Source organism: Entelurus aequoreus, linkage group LG01 (assembly GCF_033978785.1).
Source record: "Entelurus aequoreus isolate RoL-2023_Sb linkage group LG01, RoL_Eaeq_v1.1, whole genome shotgun sequence".
Classification (NCBI taxonomy): Eukaryota; Metazoa; Chordata; class Actinopteri; order Syngnathiformes; family Syngnathidae; genus Entelurus; species Entelurus aequoreus.
This window is the reverse complement of record NC_084731.1, coordinates 9147662-9172199: the sequence shown is the minus strand read 5'-3', so window position 1 is coordinate 9172199 and position 24538 is coordinate 9147662. Positions and strand designations below refer to the sequence as shown.

General features: G+C 40.1%; 1 protein-coding gene across 1 annotated transcript in view; it reads left to right on the top strand.

The window, feature by feature from the left end:
- LOC133655218 (SH3 domain-binding protein 4-A-like) overlaps nucleotides 1-24538 on the top strand; it is a 31570-nt gene continuing 7032 nt past the window's right edge. The window contains exons 1-3 of the mRNA XM_062055223.1: nucleotides 1-214; nucleotides 11230-11379; nucleotides 15599-17901. Of these exons, the coding sequence (XP_061911207.1) occupies nucleotides 11259-11379; nucleotides 15599-17901 (2424 nt within the window). The 5' untranslated portion in view covers nucleotides 1-214; nucleotides 11230-11258. The remainder of the gene's footprint in view (nucleotides 215-11229; nucleotides 11380-15598; nucleotides 17902-24538) is intronic.

The window sequence follows — 24538 nt, the reverse complement described above, 5'->3', positions numbered from 1 at the left end:
TCCTGCCTCCTCTCATAGTTACAAGCCCCGCGGTTCGCAGCGTCTTGTCCGCTGCCCAACTTCTGCTCTTTTTGGAGTGACTTTGTACTTCATCCATCGACATATCGTAATACATATGTTTAATGTTCTTGTGGGGATGTGAGGCGACGTCAGGGCGACAGGAAGAAGCGGTCGTGCACCTTGCCAAAGTGGACGGACTTGGAGCCAAAAAGTGGTCAGTTGACATTACTTTTATATTATTTGAGCTATTTCACATCGAACTGATTACCTTTAGTAACAAGACAAATTTGTGTGTTTGAGTAATTTAAGATACCCAACCGTAGTGCCACCATAATGACCAACATTAACATGCAGTAGCATAGTAGGCCTAAAATCCAATGAAAACAAGGCAGAGGTTTTATTTAATATTTTTGGCCACATTACACACGCTTTAACCAGTAACACTGTGTTTGAATTAGGGCTGCAACTAACGATTAATTTTATAATCGATTAATCTGTCGATTATTACTTCGATTAATAATCAGATAAGGGACAAACTACATTTCTATCCTTTCCAGTATTTTATTGGGGAAAAAAACAACATACTGGCACCATACTTATTGTTTCCCAGCTGTTTGTACATTTTGCAGTTTCTAAATAAATGTTTATTTAAAAAATAAAAATAATAATAATTGCCTCTGCGCATGCGCGTAGCATAGATCCAACGAATCGATGACTAAACTAATCGCCAACTATTTTTATTATCGATTTTAATCGATTTAATCGATTAGTTGTTTCAGCCCTAGTTTGAATATTATACTACTAGAATCTAGTAGGGGTGTCAAACTCATTTTAGACCGGGGGCCACATTGAGGACAATCTACACCCGAGTGGGCCGGACTGGTAAAATCCCGGCACGATAACTTAAAAATAAAGACAACTTTCGGATTGTTTGCTGTGTTTAAAAATAGAACGAGCCCATTCTGAAAATGTACATATCATAATGTTGTTGTTTTTTATACTTACATATCGTGTGTGGTGTTCGGATCTGTGGGACCCGTTTTAATTTTGTATCAAAAGAAAAATTATACTATTAATTAATTTTTCAAACTGAGACTCACTGACTTTGGCTCATTTTCTGTGAAGAACATATATCAGAATACATATTTAAAGGCCTACTGAAATGAAATTGTTTTATTTAAACGGGGATAGCAGATCCATTCTATGTGTCCTACTTGATCATTTTGCGATATTGCCATATTTTTGCTGAAAGGATTTAGTAAAGAACAACGACGATAAAGTTCGCAACTTTTGGTCTCTGATAAAAAAAAAGCCTTGCCCCTACCGGAAGTAGCGTGACGTAGTCAGTTGTTCACCTCCTCATATTTTCCTATTGTTTTCAACGCAGCGAGAGCGATTCGGACAGAGAAAGCGACGATTACCCCATTAATTTGAGCCAGGATGAAAGATTTGTGGATGAGGAATGTGAGACTGAAGGACTAGAGTGCAGTGCAGGACGCATCTTTTTTCGCTCTGACCGTAACTTAGGTACAAGCTGGCTCATTGGATTCCACACTCTCTCCTTTTTCTATTGTGGATCACGGATTTGTATTTTAAACCACCTCGGATACTTTATCCTCTTGAAAATGAGAGTCCAGAACGCGAAATGGACATTCACAGTGACTTTTATCTCCACGACAATACATCGGCGAAGCACTTTAGCTACGGAGCTAACGTGATAGCATCGTGCTTAAATTCAGATAGAAACTAAAGAAATAACCCCTGACTGGAAGGATAGACAGAAAATCAACAATACTATTAAACCATGGACATGTAACTACACGGTTAATGCTTTCCAGCCTGGCAAAGCTTAACAATGCTGTTGCTAACGACGCCATTGAAGCTAACTTAGTAACGGGACCTCACAGAGCTATGATAAAAACATTAGCGCTCCACCTACGCCAGCCAGCCCTCATCTGCTCATCAACACCCGTGCTCACCTGCGTTCCAGCGATCGACGGAAGAACGAAGGACTTCACCCGATCATCCGTGCGGTCGGCGGCTAGCGTCGGATAGCGCGTCTGCTATCCAAGTCAAAGTCCTCCTGGTTGTGTTGCTACAGCCAGCCGCTAATACACGATCCCACCTACAGCTTTCTTCTTTGCAGTCTCCACTGTTCATTAAACAAATTGCAAAAGATTCACCACCACAGATGTCCAGAATACTGTGGAATTATGAGATGAAAACAGAGCTATTTTGTATTGGATTCAATGGTGTCCGAATACTTCCGTTTAACTATTCACGTCACGCGCATACGTCATCATACATAGATGTTTTCAACCGGAAGTTTAGCGGGAAATTTAAAATGTCACTTTATAAGTTAACCCGGCCGTATTGGCATGTGTTGCAATGTTAAGATTTCATCATTGATATATAAACTATCAGACTGCGTGGTCGCTAGTAGTGGCTTTCAGTAGGCCTTTAATGACCACACACCATACGCCCCCCTACACATTTCTATTACATATAAGATGTCCGGGTCCACTGGACCCAGGGCTAATAGAAGTGTGGAAATTGATGTTCTGTGTACCACACACACACACACACACACACACACACACACACACACACACACACACACACACACACACACACACACACACACAGCAGGACTAGACAGGAGGAGGACAGAGTGTAGGTACACAGAACGTCAGAGGGTCAAATGTGCGAGAAAAAGAGAGCAGACAGTGTTGACAAACAATGTTTCAACCTTGTGTGGGAACCGCAGGTGCAGAAACACAAAAAGAAGAATCCCTGTGGGATGCAGAAACGGGCAGAGAAATTTTCCGTCCAACACTTTTATGTTAAAATACTGAACAGATGTTTATTGGGATAAGGTAACATCCGTTCAGTATTTTAACATCAAAGTGTTGGATTGTGAGGCATTAAAAGCCACAAAATGCAACGGGTCCATCAGACCCAACAACGCTGGCTGAGTAACAACAATATGAACATTACACAAGGGTTAATGGTAATCTTTATTTGCCGTTATTTATATTTTCTGAATAAATGATGTGATAACGTTCATCAGTCAACTCATTGGTGTTCATTTTCAATCTGTCAAGATGAAAAAAATGATATCAAAATCAAATTACAGTATGTTATTTATGTAGTTTGCTCATTTTCCTCGACTGGTGCACTAACATCACGTGGTTTATTTTGTACAAAGATACAAGTAATTGCTATTGTGACATCCAGTGGACACATTTAGAACAGCTGTTTCTTTCATTCAAAAATTTCAGGTTGATTTTTATACTTGGCAAACTCATCCCGCGGGCCGGATAAAACCTGGCCGTACGTTTGACACCCCTGTACTAGATGGAGCTCGTGTACCACTAATGGTACGCGAACCACGGTTAGAGAATCCCTGGCATATACCTTGTTTATCAAACACTTAAGACATTTTACGGTTGCAATATAAAATGTAAGTACCGTATTTTTCGGACTATAAGTCGCAGTTTTTTTCATAGTTTGGCCGGATGTGCGACTTATACTCAGGAGCGACTTATGTGTGAAATTATTAACACATTACCGTAAAATATCAAATAATATTATTTATCTCATTCACGTAAGAGACTAGACGTATAAGATTTCATGGGATTTAGTGATTAAGAGTGACAGATTGTTTGGTAAACGTATAGCATGTTCTATATGTTATAGTTATTTGAATGACTCTTACCATAATATGTTACGTTAACATACCAGGCACCTACTCAGTTGGTTATTTATGCCTCATATAACGTACACTTATTAAGCCTGTTGTTCACTATTCTTTATTTATTTTAAATTGCCTTTCAAATGTCTATTCTTGGTGTTGGCTTTTATCAAATACATTTCCCCAAAAAATGCGACTTATACTCCAGTGCGACTTATATATGTTTTTTTCCTTCTTTATTATGCATTTTCGGCCGGTGCGACTTATACTCCGAAAAATACGGTAACAGGACAACAGTAAACATGACTTTAAAAAACTGTAATTGAGTAAAAAAGTAATGCAATGTAAGAAGGAGAAAAAAAACAACATTTGTCGTATAAACTGCTAATGTTACTCATGTTAGTCATGTCATGTCCACCTTCTTTAACCCCTTAGTAGTATACACATTAGTAGTATAGCAACATGCATATTGCACACTAAAAATAATTCACTATATTACAGTAATTAATACTTTGTGTTATGCAATCTTGCCTGCATGTGGGAAGGAATGACCTGCAGCAGAGCTCCTTCCTGCACTGCGAATGAAGACGTCTGTTGCTGAAGGAGCTACTCAGGTCTTGCGGCGTCAAAGTAAAAAGCTGGTTCAACTCATTTAAGATCCCCGATTTGTTTTGAACACAACAACACGACAATAATGAAACAATAACAAGAGAAAATTCTGTACAAAACGAAGGAACATGGTGTTGCATTCGAAAGGGAGTAGAAAGAAGCAAATGTTTATAACTTGGTTATAAGGTTTGTGTGACATATTAAAGATTGGTATGGCTTTTCCCCCCTACTTATAGGCATTAGTTAATTTAATTATTGTTCTTGCTTTGATGAGCATTGAAGATACGGTAAGTCAGTGAGCTTTGACCCGTGCGAGCAAGACGTACTGTATTTTCGCCCTGCCGGTAACATCACCTGGTAATCTGAAAATCCCTATTAATCACACACACGTACACGTAAACATACACGTACACATAAACATACACGTACACATTCACATATACGAACACAAACAGGACCTATGCAGTTCAATTATTTTGATAAAAACTAGGGCTGTCAAAGTTAATGCAATAATAACGCGTTAACTTTAACTGCACTATTTTTTTTAACGTCTGATTAACGCGGATGCGTCCTGACCAGAGGTGGGTAGAGTAGCCAGAAATTGTACTCAAGTTAGAGTACTGTTACTTTAAAGATTTATTACTCAAGTAAAAGTAAGGAGTAGTCATCCAAATATTTACTTGAGTAAAAGTAAAAAGTATGTTTTGAAAAAACTACTCAAGTACTGAGTAACTGATGAGTAACCTGTTCGTTTAATGATGACGGCAACAAATAATGCACAAAAACATAAAAATAGCAATGAGCAAATTCAGAGCCAGGAATATCTCTTAAGCAACTAAAACAATAATATATATTAAATAATAAGACATTAACATAAAAAAATTAAGGCAAATTGAGCCACAATAACTTAACAGCACCATAGGCTCAGTAGGCAGAGATTACAAAGGAAAATAACAAGTTAGCCTTTACGCACACCTTAAACTGATAGGTGTGGGCTGCACCTGGGAACACACTGTGCACTTCTGATTGGTGTTTGTATGCATGTGTGTGTGTGTGTGTGTGTGTGTGTGAGTGTGTGTGTGTGTGTCTTTGTCTGTCTCTCTATGAGGCTGCAGTGCGTTAATAAATGTCCCCACACGATGTACATTTGACAGTGATTCATAGCAGGGAAGCTAACATCAGCCTACGGTGACAGCCAAAATATCTACCAACGTTACTTACTGCGATGTACTTCCTCAAATTTGACGTTGAGTTCATGTAAGCTTAAGCTTGTTGCCGCTGAAACTTTATGTGCAGTTAATCACGTGACCGCCTGGCTCTGTTTGATTGGTGAAACGGAGTCAAACGTCACCAGTGACTGCATTTGATTGGTGAAACGCAGGCATGCGATAGATCCTACTTTGAAGGTCTGTCTGACAAACCAAAACAAACAAAGCGTGCATTAACAGATCGATAAAAATCAGTAGCGAGTAGCGAGCTGAATGTAGATAAATGGAGCGGAGTAAAGGTAGCGTTTCTTCTCTATAAATATACTCAAGTAAAAGTAAAAGTACGGTGCATTAAAACTACTCTTAGAAGTACAATTTGGGGGCGTGGTTATTTACAGCTAGAATTCCCCAACTCGAGTATTTCATATATATTTCATATATATATATATATATATATATATATATATATATATATATATATATATATATATATATATATATATATATATATATATATATATATATATATATATATATATATATGTATGAAATACTTGACTTTCAGTGAATTCTAGCTATATACATATATTTTTATTTTTATTTTATTTACATAGAAAGAAAAAAAATACTTGAATTTCAGTGTTCCAGTGGCTATCCATTAGATGGCAGTATTGTCCTGTTAAACTTCTCCGTTCATGATGAGTATATCATTTCGGCCGCCATGTCTGTAATTTCCTCGTTCTTCTGCTTCGTCTCCTTGTTGTGTGCGCAGTTGTGCACTCTATAAAAGCCCTAGATGTTATGACGTCTTTGGGCAGGCAAGCTGTTTATTTTGTGGGAAAGCGGACGTGAGAACAGGCTGTCCCCACTCAGTCTCAGGTCCGCATTGAGCTGGAGGGGGCGTGGCCTCCAGCTCCGGCTGAATACCGGGAGTTTGTCGGGAGAAAATCTCTGCCGGGAGGTTGTCGGGAGAGGCGCTGAATACGCTAAAAACGGGAGGGTTGGCAAGTATGATATAACGTACACTTATTCAGCCTGTTGTTCACTATTCTATATTTATTCTAAATTGCCTTTCAAATGTCTATTCTTGGTGTTGGCTTTTATCAAATAAATTTCCCCCAAAAAAGCGACTTATATATGTTTTATTCCTTCTTTATTATGCATTTTCGGCCGGTGCGACTTATACTCCGGAGCGACTTATACTCTGAAAAATGCGGTGCTAAATTTGGCTAGACACATATGTATGTTTTTTTTTTAAATTCTCATTAAAAACGTGTTTGTATCTTATTTGTGGTGAGCTGTTTAAAAAAATGTTTCATTGAAACAAACTAATTGTCCAGTGTTGGTTAATAAAGATGAAAATTATCTGCCTAGGGTCGACTTAATAATGAACATTTTTACTTATCTGCGATTAATTGCGAATAAATTTGAGTTAACTGTGGACAAATTGCAAATACGTTTGACAGTCCTAATCAAAACACATGCAAACACATTTGATCTTTGTTTTGTTCCACCTCCTGCTTCATCTTCATCTTCTTTCGGACCGACCTTCTTCTTTCAGACTATTTTAGTACTGTATTGAGGGAGGTTTCCATCAACTCAATTAATCTTCCTTCCTGCTTCTGGCTGTGTTTAAATATTATGAGCCGGCCGGCAAGTCTTTGTCCTGCAACATTCCATGCAGCGGTGATGGGTAGCTGATAAAACGCTGCGCATATGGCTGCTGGAAATAGTTATTACAGCGACAGCCACCTAGAGATTAGAAGCTAATTAAACATGCGTCTCCCAGATGTTCTCGCCGCTGTTCAACCCCATCAGCTTGACAGGAATGCGTTGATATCGCAAAGTTCTTTGGCAGTGGTTAGCATCCAGCTCCTTTACAGTTTCTCCAACAGTGCTGGATAAAAGTTCACGTGTAGGCATCAGAATGTGGGAATGTGATTGTGCTGGACTGTGTGTTTATTGATATTATCGGCCGATATATGCGTTAAAATGTAATATCGGAAATTATCGGTATCGTTTTTTTTATTATCGGTATCGTTTTTTGTTTTTTTAAATTTTTATTTTTTTTTATTAAATCAACATAAAAAACACAAGATACACTTACAATTAGTGCACCAACCCAAAAAACCTCCCTCCCCCATTTACACTCATTCACACAAAAGGGTTGTTTCTTTCTGTTATTAATATTCTGCTTCCTACATTATATATCAATATATATCAATACAGTCTGCAAGGGATACAGTCCGTAAGCACACATGATTGTGCGTGCTGCAGGTCCACTAATAGTACTAACCTTTAACAGTTAATTTTACTAATTTTCATTCATTACTAGTTTCTATGTAACTGTTTTTATATTGTTGTACTTTTTTTTTTTTATTCAAGAAAATGTTTTTAATTTATTTATCTTATTTTACTATTTTTTTTTAAAAGTACCTTATCTTCACCATACCTGGTTGTCCAAATTAGGCATAATAATGTGTTAATTCCACGACTGCATATATCGGTTGATATCGGTATCGGTTGATATCGGTATCGGTAATTAAAGAGTTGGACAATATCGGAATGTCGGATATCGGCAAAAAGCCATTATCGGACATCCCTACTCTTCATCCTTTCTGAGCAGCAACAGGACACTCTATAAAGTCAAAAGGGTTTATTGTTGTTTATTGACAGTTTTTATCTTCACAATTTAGAATATTAAAATGTGTCTGACGTGACACATTTTTTGAAGGGTATTTATTTAATTACAACAGTTAACATATTCTAATAGTATTTCTAATAATAGTAAATCACTACTTTATAACTTTATAATAGCGACATTTGGACACATGTATGATTGCTAGGGGTGTAACGGTACACAAAAATTTCGGTTCGGTACGTACCTCGGTTTAGAGGTCACGGTTCGGTTCATTTTCGGTACAGTAAGAAAACAACAAAATATACACTACCGTTTAAAAGTTTGGGGTCACCCAAACAATTTTGTGGAATAGCCTTCATTTCTAAGAACAAGAATAGACTGTCGAGTTTCAGATGAAAGTTCTCTTTTTTCTGGCCATTTTGAGCGTTTAATTGACCCCACAAATGTGATGCTCCAGAAACTCAATCTGCTCAAAGGAAGGTCAGTTTTCTATACATTGCTAATGTGGTAAATGACTATTCTAGCTGCAAATGTCTGGTTTTTGGTGCAATATCTACATAGGTGTATAGAGGCCCATTTCCAGAAACTATCACTCCAGTGTTCTAATGGTACAATGTGTTTGCTCATTGGCTCAGAAGGCTAATTGATTAGAAAACCCTTGTGCAATCATGTTCACACATCTGAAAACAGTTTAGCTCGTTACAGAAGCTACAAAACTCACCTTCCTTTGAGCAGATTGAGTTTCTGGAGCATCACATTTGTGGGGTCAATTAAGCGCTCAAAATGGCCAGAAAAAGAGAACTTTCATCTGAAACTCGACAGTCTATTCTTGTTCTTAGAAATGAAGGCTATTCCACAAAATTGTTTGGGTGACCCCAAACTTTTGAACGGTAGTGTATATAAAAAAATAAAAAAGTAGCCTCTGCGCATGCGCATAGCATAGATCCAACGAATCGACGACTAAATTAATCGCCAACTATTTTTATAATCAATTTTAATCGATTTAATCGATTAGTTGTTGCAGCCCTAAACAAAAGTGAAATAAAAAAGCTTAAAGGTTAAAGGTAATTTAGAAAAAGTTGCAATGTTGACTAATAAAACAAAGCTTTTTTTTTTTCTTTCAAACTGTCATTGCTCAAAACATAATATTGAATCAAAATCAATGTTATTATGAATTATTGACCTATCCAAGGTTCCCATTACTTCACATCAAATATTCCACTAAGAAAAATATTTTTGGTGGAAGATTTTGCAAATTTGGTATATAAATAACCCAAAAATGTATATTTTGTTGTTTTCTTACTGTACCGAAAATGAACCGAACCGTGACCTCTAAACCGAGGTACGTACCGAACCGAAATTTGTTTGTACCGTTACACCCCTACTATTTACTCATTCTTCAACACATGGTCCTATAATAATACACAGAGGCAAAACGGCAGCTATTTCAACTTTTATTTTTTCACGCAGTTTTATAATAACCAACTGCTGAAAAAAACATGGCATAAAACCGCCCATAAAATCAGACATTTAAGGCTTCAACAATGTCAAAAATCATGGGAGATAATCTGAATACGTCGGTGTCTTGGTACAAAATTTGCTCAACCTTAGCGTTTCCATTATAAAAAACAACATTATCTTAAAGGCCTACTGAAAGCCACTACTACCGACCACGCAGTCTGATAGTTTATATATCAATGATGAAATCTTAACATTGCAACACATGCCAATACGGCCGGGTTAACTTATAAAGTGCAATTTTAAATTTCCCGCTAAACTTCCGGTTGAAAAACTCCTTTGGATATGACGTATGCGCATGACGTCACGACGGCAACGGAAGTATTCAGGTCCCGTTGAAGCCAATACAAAACAGCTCTGTTTTCATCTCATAATTCCACAGTATTCTGGACATCTGTGTTGGTGAATCTTTTGCAATTTGTTTAATGAACAATGAAGACTGCAAAGAAGAAAGTTGTAGGTGGGATCGGTGTATTAGCGGCTGGCTGTAGCAACACAACAAGGACTACTTACTTGGATAGCAGACGCCTAGCCGATGCTAGCCACCAACTGCACGGATGATCGGGTGAAGTCCTTCGTCACGCCGTCGATCGCTGGAACGAAGGTGAGCACGGGTGTTGATCAGCAGATGAGGGCTGGCTGGCGTAGGTGGAGTGCTAATGTTTTTGTCATAGCTCTGTGAGGTCCGGTTGCTAAGTTGCTAAGTTAGCTTCAGCGTCGTTAGCAAAAGCATTGTTAAGCTTTGCCAGGCTGAGAATTATTAACCGTGTAGTTACATGTCCATGGTTTAATAGTATTGTTGATCTTCTGTCTATCCTTCCAGTCAGGGATTTATGTATTTTGTTTCTATCTGCATTTGAGAACGATGCTATCACGTTAGCTCCGTAGCTAAGTTTTTTACCGATGTATTGTCGTGGAGATAAAAGTCACTGTGAATGTCCATTTCGCGTTCTTGACTGTCATTTTCAAGAGGATATAGTATCTGAGGTGGTTTAAAATACAAATCCGTGATCCACAATAGAAAAAGGAGAGAGTGTGGAATCCAATGAGCCAGCTTGTACCTAAGTTACGGTCAGAGCAAAAAAAGATACGTCCTTCACTGCCTCTCTAGTCATTCACTCTAACGTTCCTCATCCACAAATCTTTCATCCTCGCTCAAATTAATGGGGTAATCGTCGCTTTGTCGCTCCGAATCTCTCTCTCGCTCCATTGTAAACAATGGGGAATTGTGAGGAATACTAGCTCCTGTGACGTCACGCTACTTCCGGTACAGGCAAGGCGTTTTTTTTATCAGGGAGCAAAAGTTGCGAACTTTATCGTCAATTTTCTCTACTAAATCCTTTCAGCAAAAATATGGCAATATCGCGAAATGATCAAGTATGACACATAGAATGGATCTGCTAGTCCCGTTTAAATAAAACAAATTCATTTCAGAAGGCCTTTAACATTTAATGTTAACATTATGTTATTATGACAAAGTAAATGTATTGTATTATCATTTAATGTCAGTTGTTGTAAACATGATGACTTCAATTAAACACAATTTCATTCATTTACAGATGAAAAGCAGCCATCCTCTGGACGGACCATGGCTGCCCATCGAATCGTCCGAATGACGAGCAACAATCACCTCCTCCCTCGCTGCAAGTCAGAAGGGACGCTCATGGAACAAGATGAGGGGGTGCCAACCAGCTTTACTGATGTCATAGGTCAGAATGATAGGCTGACATGTTCTTTTCAAATGAACAGTCAGTTCAGTTAGCCTCTAAAAATGTCCTCACGTCCCTTCATCAGTTGCACTTTGTAACTGCTTTGGTGATAAGCTTTGTATGCACTAAGAAAAGCAGTGTTTCCCACACATTCATTTATTTGTGGCGGCCCGCCACGAAAGAATTACGTCCGCCACAAATTTAAAAAAATTAAAAAAAATTACTTTTTATTTTTTTATTTTTTTTTTATTTTTATTTTTTTTGTCCTCTCCAGCTTTTATGGCAAATCATATAGTTGATGTAGATGCCCATATCGGCTGTTCAGATTTACTTTACAAAAGAGAAGTGTAGGATACTTCTCTTGTTGCCTTATTTGTATTTGACTTTATTAAATGTAGTTATATTAGAAACACAACATGTGTATATAACAAAGGGTGCAAAGTCTGCAGGCAGTAGGAAACACATGGTTATGTGTAGGGAGTAAAACTGATGGCAGTCTCAAGTTCAAGATTTTTGGAGCTCTTTGTTCAGTGGATCAGATGTTTGATGAAGTTCTGTGTCTATCTACCACCACTACTGTTTTCTGTTTATTTGTTACTGACTGTGGCAGGACACCTCTGCCTCTGTTTCACTTTATGTTGCTGGTAAATAATATGGTTGTAGTAGTAGGCTAAAGTTAAATTATTTAGTATGCACTAATTAAAGGGGCAGAGCTTTATGAGACATTTTAGCTTTTATATTTTATAAGATATATTTTTTGTAAGAACCACAAATAATAAATAAATTTCAGTGAATAACTTATTGTTCAAATCTGTATATAAATATGTACATAAAGTGTTGTAATTGTATTGTAAAAGGGATGGATGGATGGATGGATGGATGGACGTTTAAAACAAAACTGTTATTATTAATTAGTAAGTATACATTTTTTGAGCCTTTTTAGAGAAAATCATATCATTGTAGTAAATTATGCAAATTACTCGACGATGTCATGGTGACCACGCCCATAGCCACGCCCCCACCACCACAGGTATCTTGGCAGTTTATGGGAAACACTGAAAAGAATAGTAAATTATCCACCAAATTATGCACTTTCTCATCGACGTTGCGTTTCTTTGAGAGTCCTGGAAAGTGAAATGAATTAAAACTTCAGAGGACATTTTAAGTTTATTTTTTCAAGTCAAGGAAAACATGCTCAAGATACACTGGAACATTAGAGTAGGACACCAGGTGCTGAAGATAGTTGAAATGGAAGAAAGTGTTGACTTGGTCCCTTTGGTCCACTCTTCTGTCAAGCCTCTGCAAGTTTTTGGAGTGTGTCTGTGGAAATTCTTATGAGATCAGAGAGTGATGTTGGCTCACATTTTTTGTTCTAGTTCAGGGTTATTCAATGTTTTCCAGGGTAAAGACCCCCAATCAGAAGTACAGATGGATCCCGGACCCCTTACTTAAATATCTTGTATAAAATTGCGTTAAAAATTGAACGGGTCCTAGAGGTACCTTGTTATTGCACAAAATTCACCTGGCCCTTCTCGTCTGTGAACTGCTTCTCAATTAATTTCTGTTACGCCTCCCAAGAAGAATTGTTTTGCGCCCGCCGCGACTGCGCCGTGACTTTAAACAGTATCCTTTGTCTATTAAAATATACATCTGCATAACATTGTCCCCTATTAGCATTAAAGAAAACAAAAAAATAAATAAATATACATAAACTTACAACAAAGAATACCCATACAGTGTTTCCCATAAACTGCCAAGATACCTGTGGCAGTGGGGGCGTGGCTATGGGTGTGGTCACCATGACATCATCGATCAATTTGCATAATCTACTACAATGATATGATTTTCTCTAAAAAGGCTCAAAAAATGTATACTTACTAATTAATAATAACAGTTTTGTTTTAAACGTCCATCCATCCATCCATTTTACAATATAATTACAACACTTTATGTACATATTTATATACAGATTTGAACAATAAGTTATTCACTGAAATATATTTATTAATTGTGGTTCTTACAAAAAATATATCTTATAAAATATAAAAGCTAAAATGTCTCATAAACCTCTGCCCCTTTAATTAGTGCATACTAATTTAACTTTAGCCTACTACTACAACCATATTATTTACCAGCAACATAAAGTGAAACAGAGGCAGAGGTGTCCTGCCACAGTCAGTAACAAATAAACAGAAAACAGTAGTGGTGGTAGATAGACACAGAGCTTCATCAAACATCTGATCCACTGAACAAAGAGCTCCAAAAATCTTGAACTTTAGACTGCCATCAGTTTTACTCCCTACACATAACCATGTGTTTCCTACTGCCTGCAGACTTTGCACCCTTTGTTATATACACATGTTGTGTTTCTAATATAAATACATTTAATAAAGTCAAATACAAATAAGGCAACAAGAGAAGTATCCTACACTTCTCTTTTGTAAAGTAAATCTGAACAGCCTATATGGGCATCTACATCAACTATATGATTTGCCTGAGAAGCTGGACAGGACAAAAAAATAAAAAAAAATAAAAAAATTATTTTTGATTTTTTTATTTGATTTTTTTTTTAATTTGTGGCGGACGTAATTATTTCGTGGCGGGCCGCCACAAATAAATGAATGTGTGGGAAACTGCCATATTACCATTGTTTTTAGTCTTTAACAGAAAATACATAAAGTGCATCAATTTGCCTGAAATGTAAAAAAAAATTAAATAAAAATTATTTAAATTATGAACATTTTTAGAAAGGCTTGAACTAGAGATGTCCGATAATATCGGACTGCCGATATTATCGGCCGATAAACGCTTTAAAATGTAATATCGGAAATTATCGGTATCGGTTTCAAAAAGTAAAATGTATGACTTTTTAAAACGCCGCTGTGTACACGGACGTAGGGAGAAGTACAGAGCGCCAATAAACCTTAAAGGCACTGCCTTTGCATGCCAGCCCAGTCACATAATATCTACGGCTTTTCACACACACACACAAGTGAATGCAAGGCATACTTGGTCAACAGCCATACAGGTCACACTGAGGGTAATGTATAAACAACTTTAACACTGTTACAAATATGCGCCACACTGTGAACCCACACCAAACAAGAATGACAAACACATTTCGGGAGAACATCCGCACCGTAACACAACATAAACACAACAGAACAAATACCCAGAACCCCTTGCAGCACTAACTCTTCCGGGACGCTACAATATACACCCCCCGCTACCCCTTCCCCCCACCCCCCCACAACCTAAATAGATTCTACCAAATTATAAAAAATGATATATACAAATGTATATATATACTGTATATTATATTATTCTTATATTTATATAAAAGACCTACAGAAGACAAACAGATACACTTCCCTGTGGTTGATTTGCAGTCACGTCTACCTTCTTTAACCTCTGTTGCTGTCTTTCAGGCGTTTCTGCCTTCCTAAAATATTGTCCCAGGCTAATCAGGAAGAATATTGTCCCGTCTCCTCCCAGATCTTTTAACGACACGGAATCAATAACCATTCTATATTTCATCATTTATACTTTTTTATCTCTATTGACAGTCTGTCGCGATAGTAAAGAAATAAGGAACAAATTTGCAGCTTGTATTGGTTATCCTCTTTGAGCTTTGTATGATGTTCACTTTCACTTCAATGCCACACTGCACATGGGGGATGTACTGAAGTCCCTAAAGTTAACCAAAAAGTGGGGTAACTGTAAGTGATGTTAAGTGGACAATGTTAATGTTTATTTACATTTGTGAAAAATAGTAATCTATACCATTCTACACACAAAAATAAATATATCAAAAAAAGGTTGGCCAAAAATTCCACGACCACCTAGCTTTTGTAGACCCCCTAAGGGTCGCGGACTGCTTGCCTGTTGAAGAACACTGTTTTGGTTTATCCTAACAGTTTTTGATGGGAATTTTTATCCTGTAAAGCGTCTTTGAGTACCCTGAAAAGCGCTATACCAAATAAAATGTATTATTATTAATGCTCCTCAATTTCCTTTACACCAAACATGATTTAAGGTCAACTGAAACAAAATTAGGATATTCAATACTAGGATCAAAATCTAAAAAAAAACCTTTAATCAAGCTTTGTAGCCCAACCCATAATGGAATTAACGAATGAAGTGTTGTGTCTAAAGACTTTTGTCTGTTTAATGTATTTATCCTCTGTGACTGACCAATTAAAACGCTGTTTTCTTTCAGTGCCTTCTCCGAGTGCCTTAAGACTGGGCATGGCTTCCTCCTGTGAGGGCATACAAGAAGTAGTCGCCATCAAGGATTATTGCTCGAGCAGCTTTACCACGCTGAAATTTTCCAAAGGTGATCACCTCTTTGTGCTGGACACTTCAGGTGGCGAGTGGTGGTATGCACACAATAACAAGGAGATGGGATACATCCCTGCTGCCTATGTCCAACTGCTCAACTTCAGGAATTATTCGCTTAGCAACAGTGGAACGATTGACAGACTTGGGGAGGAGGACAGTCTGAAGGAGTTTGAGGAGTTGGGAGAGTGGAAAGGGGGGTCTTTTAAACCCTCACTAGCTATCAACAATCGTCCCTTGTCTTGTAAACCTCTATTGTGTTCGTTGGATCAGAATTGCAAACAAGCAAGTGTAACAAACACATCTGATTCCATTATTTTTGACACACTTGCATGTCCAACAGGCTTCAACTTGGACACCAATAATATCAAGTTCAATGGTTGTCCCAACCAAGAGACTGTGCAACAACTCCACAGGGATGACGCCTTTTTTAGGAGTAAACGTTCCCAGAGTCTTTCCCAACTCACTGTTTTACAAGAGCAATCAAATCCAAATATGTCTGCTTGTTTCTTCATGGGCCTAAAAGCCCCTTCACCGGAGCAGTTTCAGAGCAGAGAGGACTTCAGAACGGCGTGGCTCAAACACCGAAAATTGACCAGGTCTTGCCATGACCTGGAATCCCTAGGTCAGAGTCCCGGGTGGGGTCAGACTCAGCCGATTGAGACAAGCATCGTGTGTAGCTTGGACAGCAGTGGAGGTGTAGTTCAGCTCCCAGACACCCATATCACCATGCACGTTCCAGAAGGTCATGTCAGCCAAGGGGACTATCAGCAGATTTCCATGAAAGCCTTATTGGATCCTCCCCGGGAGCTCAATAGTGACTGTCGCTCCACTGTCAGCCCAGTGGTGGAGATCAAACTCAGCAACATGAATACCAAGTCTTTTGTCACCTTGGAAATGAACGTTTCAATGACACTAAAGGCAGAGAGCAGCCCCTGTGAAGTGATGTGTGTTCGGAGTGACTGCAAAGACGGACCTTACACACCCATTACCGATTGTTACGTTTATAAGGACATGGTTCAAGTGCGTCTTGACTGTCATGAACCGTGCATGTATGTGGCGGTTGTGGTTCAGTCCCTGTACATCAGTCACAACATAATCATGTGGGACCATGTGGAGAGAAAGGTAACACTTGCCGTTTATGGACCCAAGCACATTCATCCCTCCTTCAAGACAGTTGTGGCCATGTTTGGGCATGACTGTGCCCCCAAGACTTTACTCATGAGCGAGGTGTTTCCGCCAACTTGCTCCACCCCTCCAGTCACCCTCCAGTTATGGGGAAAGCATCAGTTTGTCCTGCGGTTCCCCCAGGACATACAAGTGGGGTTGTACCCTAATACATCCAACTATCAGGTGAAAGTGAATGAGGGTGGTGGGATAATCCAGGGATTTCATCTCAAACTGGGCAAGGTCAGCCGGCTAATCTATGCAATGTCATCGCACAATCCCAATAACATCTCAGACTTCACGCTCAGGGTCCAAATCAAGGACATGTTGGATTGTATTCTAACCCAGTTCTGTATCCAAACTCCGCAACCACCTCCAAAGTCTGAAGCCAGGATGACAGGAGAAAGGAGGTTCTTAAAAAAGAAAGAGATGGACAAGATCATCCTGTCACCACTGGCTGTCATCTCCAAATATCCCAAATTTCAGGATCGCTGTATTACCAGCATAAAATTTGGCAAGTTAATTAAAACGATAATTCGGCAGCACAAGAGCAACTACCTGCTGGAGTACAAGAAAGGCGACGTGATCGCGCTGCTCAGTGAGGAAAAAATTAAGCTAAGAGGGCAGCTGCGCACCAAAGAGTGGTACATCGGATACTATCAAGGCAAGATGGGGCTGGTCCACGCCAAGAACGTTTTAGTTCTAGGCAAGGTCAAACCCATTTATTGGTGTGGGCCAGACCTGACCACAATGACTCTGTTGGAGCAAATCCTTAAACCTTGCAAATTTCTTACGTATATCTACGCCACTGTGAGGACAGTTCTCATGGAGAACGTGGTGAATTGGAGGGCGTTCGCCGAGGCGCTCGGCTACGGGAACTTGCCGCTCAATTACTTCTGCCGGACTGAGCTGGACAATGAACCGGAGAAGGTGGCTTGTGTTCTGGAAAAACTCAAAGAAGAATGTACCAACACTGAGAACAAGGAGAGGAAGTCATTTCAAAGGGAGCTCATGATGGTAAGTAAAGATTTCATCATAACAAAAACTAACAGGCCTGCTTAAGTTGTTTGTGGGATGATTTCAAATATCCAGGTCACATGATCTTCATATAATCTACGATTTATTAAACATTCAACAGGTAACTAAATTTCATTATGCTACAGCGTAGTAACTACATAGTTTGGTTGGCATCAATGGTAACCAGGGCATATCAGTTCTCCCATATTTGTCCAAAATTACCGACCAGAAGAAATAGCTGCCACCATCTATCTAGGGTTGTCAACTCCCTGAAAATTAAATAAGGGACACCTTGTTAGCAGGGCTAACCAACCCAATTGGCTTCATCCCAACCAACAGGGTGATTTTCAATAATATGAAAAAGCATTAGAAACAAATTGTTGAGCAGGAATGGGCTGGGAATATGTTTGCCATAAAATATCATATAAAGTGTCCTGACATTTAATCATTTATTACGGGATGTGCATTTTTCTTTCTAAATGCAGGACAATTTCAAGGGCTGGGAATCTTATAACAAGTTATAGCTCTTCAGCGGGGGCTGAGCATGTGACTTGCAGTTTTATAAAAAAGCGCCAGGGGCGGTGTTTCTCTGAATGAGAACCCTCACCTCTCGTTGACTAGTTATTTAGCATCCTGTTAAATTATGGAAAACAATGGCAGTCTACTGACGCGACATCTGGAGTATTGTTGGAGCTGAAACTAATCGATGTGGAACGTCCGTCACTTTTATTAGACTTTTGTTACACTTTTTGTTGTAATAAAAAAAATTGACATCAATTGATATCAATTTGTTCCATTCTAACTTCCCCCAGAAGGTATATGTAATTGCCGGGGTTTGTTGTTGTCAGTTACTTAGTTGGCTGGTTAGTAACATAACTGAATGAAACTTTCAGGAAATGGGATAAGGAAAAAGTGATTTGATTTTGGGGATAATCTCGATAATTTCTACTAAGCTACCTTACCTTTAAATTAAAAAGCTGAACTTCTGTGTGTGTTTGCTAGCGGCTTCACCCTCTCCTCCACCAAGCGCAGGGACATGGGGAGGCGAATGACTGGCAAGAAAGTTTTTTTTATTCCGCAAATAATCTGTCTCTTGCAGCCTGTTTGGAAGCAACAGGCGAGCAAAACCAACACGTGGCCAATTAACCTATCCTTAAATTATAGTAAATGCCCTTCGCCAGGGGGTTATATATTCGCTGGGGTTTGTTTGTCCGTTCTTTTAGCGACATAACTCATTTTATTACAGAAAGGTGGTCTTGCCGCTGGGCCTTAGGCCTGTCGCACCTCCACCGGTGCCTGTGGTGGACTGTACATGGTAGGGACGTCCTCTTCCCTGAGGCAGGCGTAAACCTGACCGCATACCAGAAAAGGTTTTGCTGCAGGGTCTTCAGCTGAGGATCACCTCTCTTTGATGATTCGCCCCTTAGCCCAGAACATCTCCTGGTGGCGGGGGCAGTGAACGTCTCCTGACACCCCTTGCAGCAAACCTACTTGGATGTTGCTCCCCAAGCCTTGTCGCGTCGTTTCAGCCAAGAGCCAGTGGCTAGCTTTCTCTGCTACTTCTGAAAGCTCCTTGGTGGATCTGCTCAGGGTGGCTCCACGTAGTCCCAGGTCCTTGAGCAGGCGTGGTGTTGATCTGCCCACAAAGCCTCTGGCTCCCACCTCCACCGGGTACAGCCTCACACTCCATCCACTTTTTCTGCACTCCGCGACCAGGTCTGCATACTTCGCCTTCTTTCTCTCATAGGTAGCTTCCAGTCCCTCCTCCCATGGCACTGTCAGCTCAATCAGTACTACTGACTTCACAGCTGCAGACCACAGCCCCACATCTGGTCTTAGGGTGATGCTGCATATCTCAAATAGTTATTGGTGGATTTTCATTTAACTTTCAGGAACTGTCACGTATGGGATAGGGTAGGATAAGAAAATGATACAATTAGCGGGTGATCCCTATTCACTGTCTGGATTCAGGATATTTTTTAGGCTTTAAGGCCGGGCGGAGGTCTGCACTGTTTAAGGTCATTTCTAGTTTATATTTTTATTTAGCAGATTTTGAAAATGGTGCTTTCTTTGGAGGGAACAAGAGGAAAGGCTTTGTACCAGAAATAATGTACTTTAAACAGCCGATCAATCATAGCTCTGCAATCTGCTTAGCTGTTGCTGAGGTTAGATGTTGTGCATGGAGTTTTCTTGGTTGTATTAAACCAGCGCTTCTCACATATTTCTCCCCCACTCTCCATTGTGACTATAAATAGTGTAATTTGACTTTAAAATTGTTAAAACTATACCTCTGCATTACATTGTAAGCTTATTAACATTAAAGGAAACAACACACCGGTCTTTCCTTGTCTTCCACCGTGATTACAGTGAAGCCAAGTACAACATACCGCTTAATCATATTCTGGTTCGGCAAAAAAAAACATGTTCCCTGATGCCCCCTGGCACCGCAACCCCCCCAGAGAGGCCCGCCCCACTTTTTGAGAAGGGCTGTATTAAATCAAACTTTATTCACAAGCATTGATCATTTGGATGTTACGGCTGAGGCAGCACATTTCCTCAGATCAACCGTATTTAAAACCCTATGACTCGCAATGCGTCTCTAAAGCACTCTGAAACGGGCGTTTCCCAGGCAACGTATGTGACTTTCACAGCCAATAACAGACAGCCTGTCCTATCCAATTGTTGATCTACTAAAAGCTTTTGCAGTGTCAGAACAAAATCTGTGGCTAATAAACAACACTTTCATTCTTTCTCTTGCTAATGTGGCTCAAGAGAGAAAAAAACAGCCGGATTATAATTCCACAATTTTCTAGAAGCTTTGGGCTGCTACCAGGTTGCAATGTGGGAACGTTGAAACCTGGGAAATGATAATTGATACCAAATGCAGACGAAAAGTGGGGACACTCCCCTATTTGAGTATGTCATGGTCAGCTTCATAATTCCATTGAAGGGGAACTGCACTTTGTTTGAATATTGCCTATCATGCACAATCCCTGTATAAAGACAATAATTGTAAATAAACACTTACAAAAGTCCGCTAACAATAGAGGTAATGGGATTCATGACGTCAATGCGTCTTTTGCACGCATAAAGCCCTTTAAAAAAGCATCCAAAAACCGCCAACAGTACTCCATTTCCATCTCGTGACCTGAATATTAACTAAGTATTAGCAATATTGTTATTATAAGGCTAAGGTTAAGGGACTACTTTTAGCGGCGCTTTAATCACTGATAGCTAACTAGCTTTATGTTGCTCTATTTACATATGGAGCCGATGAGCTGCTGCTTTGCCTCTGAGTTGGTGAAAGTCAATTCCAGACTATAAATCAAGTATCTCAACGGAATAGGAGAAGGTTGCGGCCATAAACCAAGAAGTCTTATGTGAGGATTATGATTAATTCTTCATCTAAACATCTTCATCTCCACTACTCTTTGAGCTGCCACCGTGGTAGAGGAGCTTGCGTGTCCCAATAATCCTAGGAGCTATGTTGTCCGGGGGCTTCTATGCCCCCTGGTAGGGTCTCCCAACACAAACAGGTCCTAGGTGAGGGACCAGACAAAAAGCAGCTCGAAGATCTCTATGGAAAGTAAAATTAAAGGACCCAGATTTCCCTCGCCCGGACGCGGGTCACCCGGGCCCCCCTCTGGAGATAGACCCAGAGGTGGGGCTCGATGGCGTACGCCTGGTGGCCTGTCCTGTCCCCATTGGGTCCGGCCGGCACCGCCCGAGGAGGCAACGTGGGTCCCCCCTCCAATGGCCTCACCACTCATAGAAGGGGGCATAGAGGTCGGGTGCAGTGTGAGCTGGACGGTAGCCGACGGCAGGGCACTTGGCGGTCTGATCCTCGGCTACATAAACTAGCTCTTGGGACGTGGAACGTCACCTCGCTGGGTGGGAGGGGCCTTAGCTGGTGCGCGAGGTGGAGAAGTCCCGACTAGATATAATCGGACTTACTTTGACGCACAGCAAAGGCTCTGGAACCAGTTCTCTCGAGAGGGGCTGGACTCTCTCGGCTGGACCCCGACTTAAACAAGTTGAAAAACTTATTCGGGTGTTACCATTTAGTGGTCAATTGTACGGAATATGTACTTCACTGTGCAATCTACTAATAAAAGTTTCAATCAATCTTCCACTCTGGTGTTGCACGCAGTGAGAGGGGATGGGCTGGGGTGGAAATTTTTGTTGCCTGCACGTTCGGGTGGGGAGGGCGGGTCCTGACTGTTGTTTGTGCCTACGCACCTAACATCAGCTCAGAGTACCCACCCTTTTTGGATTCCCTAGAGGGAGTACTGGAGAGTGCTCCCTCAGGTGATTCCCTTGTTCTGCTGGGTGTCTCAACACTCATATTGACAATGACAGTGAAACCTGGAGAGGCTTGATTGGGAAGAACGGCCGCCCAGATCTGAACCCGAGTGGTGTTTTGTTATTGGACTTTTGTGCTCGTCACAGATTGCCAATAACAAACACCATGTTCAAACTTAAGGGTGTCCATATGTGCACACGGCACCAGGACACCCTATGTCGCAGTTCCATGATCGACTTTGTAGTTGTGTCATCAGATTTGCGGTCACCTGGTGTTGAGTTGACTCCAATGATGGGGGAGGATGCGGGACAGACCTGGCAGGCCCAAACGCAATGTGAGGGTCTGCTGGGAACGTCTAGCAGAGTCTCCTGTCGTTTCAATTCCCACCTCCGGAAGAACTTTGAACATGTCACGAGGGAGGCGCTGGATATTGAGTCAGAGTGGACCATGTTCCGTACCTTTATTGTCGAGGCGGCCAATCAGACCTGTGTCCGCAAGGTGGTTGGTGCCTGTCGTGGCGGTAATCCTAGAACCTGCTGGTGGACACCAGCGGTCAGGGATGCCGTCAAGCTGAAGAAAGAGTCTTATCGGGTCCTTTTGGCTCATGGGACTCCGGAGGCACTGGACAAGTACCGACAGACCAAGTGGTATGCAGCTTCAGGAGTCGCGGAGACAAAATCTTGGACATGGGAGGAGTTCGGAGAAGCCATGAAAATCGACTTCTGGACGGCTTCAAAGCGATTCTGGGTCACCATCCGCCGCCTCAGGAGGGCGGAGCAGTGCACTGTCAACACCGTGTACGGTGAGGATGATGTGCTGCTGACCTCGACTCCGTATGTTCTAGATCGGTGGAGGGAATACTTCGAAGACCTCCTAAATCCCACCTACACATCTTCCTATGAGGAAGCAGTGCCTGGGGAATCTGTGGTGGGCTTTCTTATTTCTGGGGCTGAGGTTGCCGAGGTAGTTTAAAAGCTCCTCAATGGCAAGGCCCCTGGGGTGCATGAGATCCGGCCAGAGGTACTTAAGGGGGAAGATGAGGAAGACCCAGGACACGTCGGGAAGACTATGTCTCCCGGCTGTTCTAGGAACGCCTCGGGATCCCCCGGGAGGAGCTGGACAAAGTGGCTGGTCCTTATCAATACTGCTGCATGATGCTTAGTGTTTCAAGTGTTTATCACTCAGCTTCTAACACTTGTGGCTCATCCTCTGTATATTCAGGCTCAAAAGTATAAGGTTCTAGAGATCATCATATGTCTCAAAGTAGTTGTTGTTGGCTCTCATGGACTCTGCCTGATTAGTAGTAGTTGTTGTTAAAGGGAAAAGCGAAAGTTGTGATGCATCTGTGAAATTAATACACCTCGCCATGCTTAAAATGAGCAAAACACATGAATATTACATGCTGTTATGAATGTGCCTGTTACTAAATGATATACTGTATATACTTAAAAACATGTATATAAAATGTTGATGGAGTTTTTTTAGAGCGCCTTTATAGGCGGAATATAGCAAATCCCATCCAATGTTAGCCGACTTTTGCTAGAGCAGGGGTCACCAACGCGGTGCCCGCGGGCACCAGGTAGCCCGTAAGGACCAGATGAGTAGCCCGCTGGCCTGTTCTAAAAATAGCTCAAATAGCAGCACTTACCAGTGAACTGCCTCTATTTTTTAAATTTTATTTATTTACTAGCAAGCTGGTCTCGCTTTGCCGGACATTTTTAATTCTAAGAGAGACAAAACTCAAATAGAATTTGAAAATCCAAGAAAATATTTTAAAGACTTGGTCTTCTTTTGTTAAAATAAATTCATTAATTTTTTTTACTTTGCTTCTTATAACTTTCAGAAAGACAATTTTAGAGAAAAAAATACAACCTTAAAAATGATTTTAGGATTTTTAAACACATATACCTTTTTACCTGTTAAATTCCTTCCTCTTCTTTCCTGACAATTTAAATCAATGTTCAAGTAATTTTTTTTTTTTATTGTAAAGAATAATAAATACATTTTAATTTAATTTTTCATTTTAGCTTCTGTTTTTTCGACGAAGAATATTTGTGAAATATTTCTTCAAACTTATTATGATTAAAATTCAAAAAAAATATTTTGGCGAATCTAGAAAATCTGTAGAATGAAATTTAAATCTTATTTCAAAGTCTTTTGAATTTCTTTTAAAATTTTTGTTCTGGAAAATCTAGAAGAAATAATGATTTGTCTTTGTTAGAAATATAGCTTGGTCCAATTTGTTATATATTCTAACAAAGTGTAGATTGGATTTTAACCTATTCAAAACATGTCATCAAAATTCTAAAATTAATCTTAATCAGGAAAAATTAC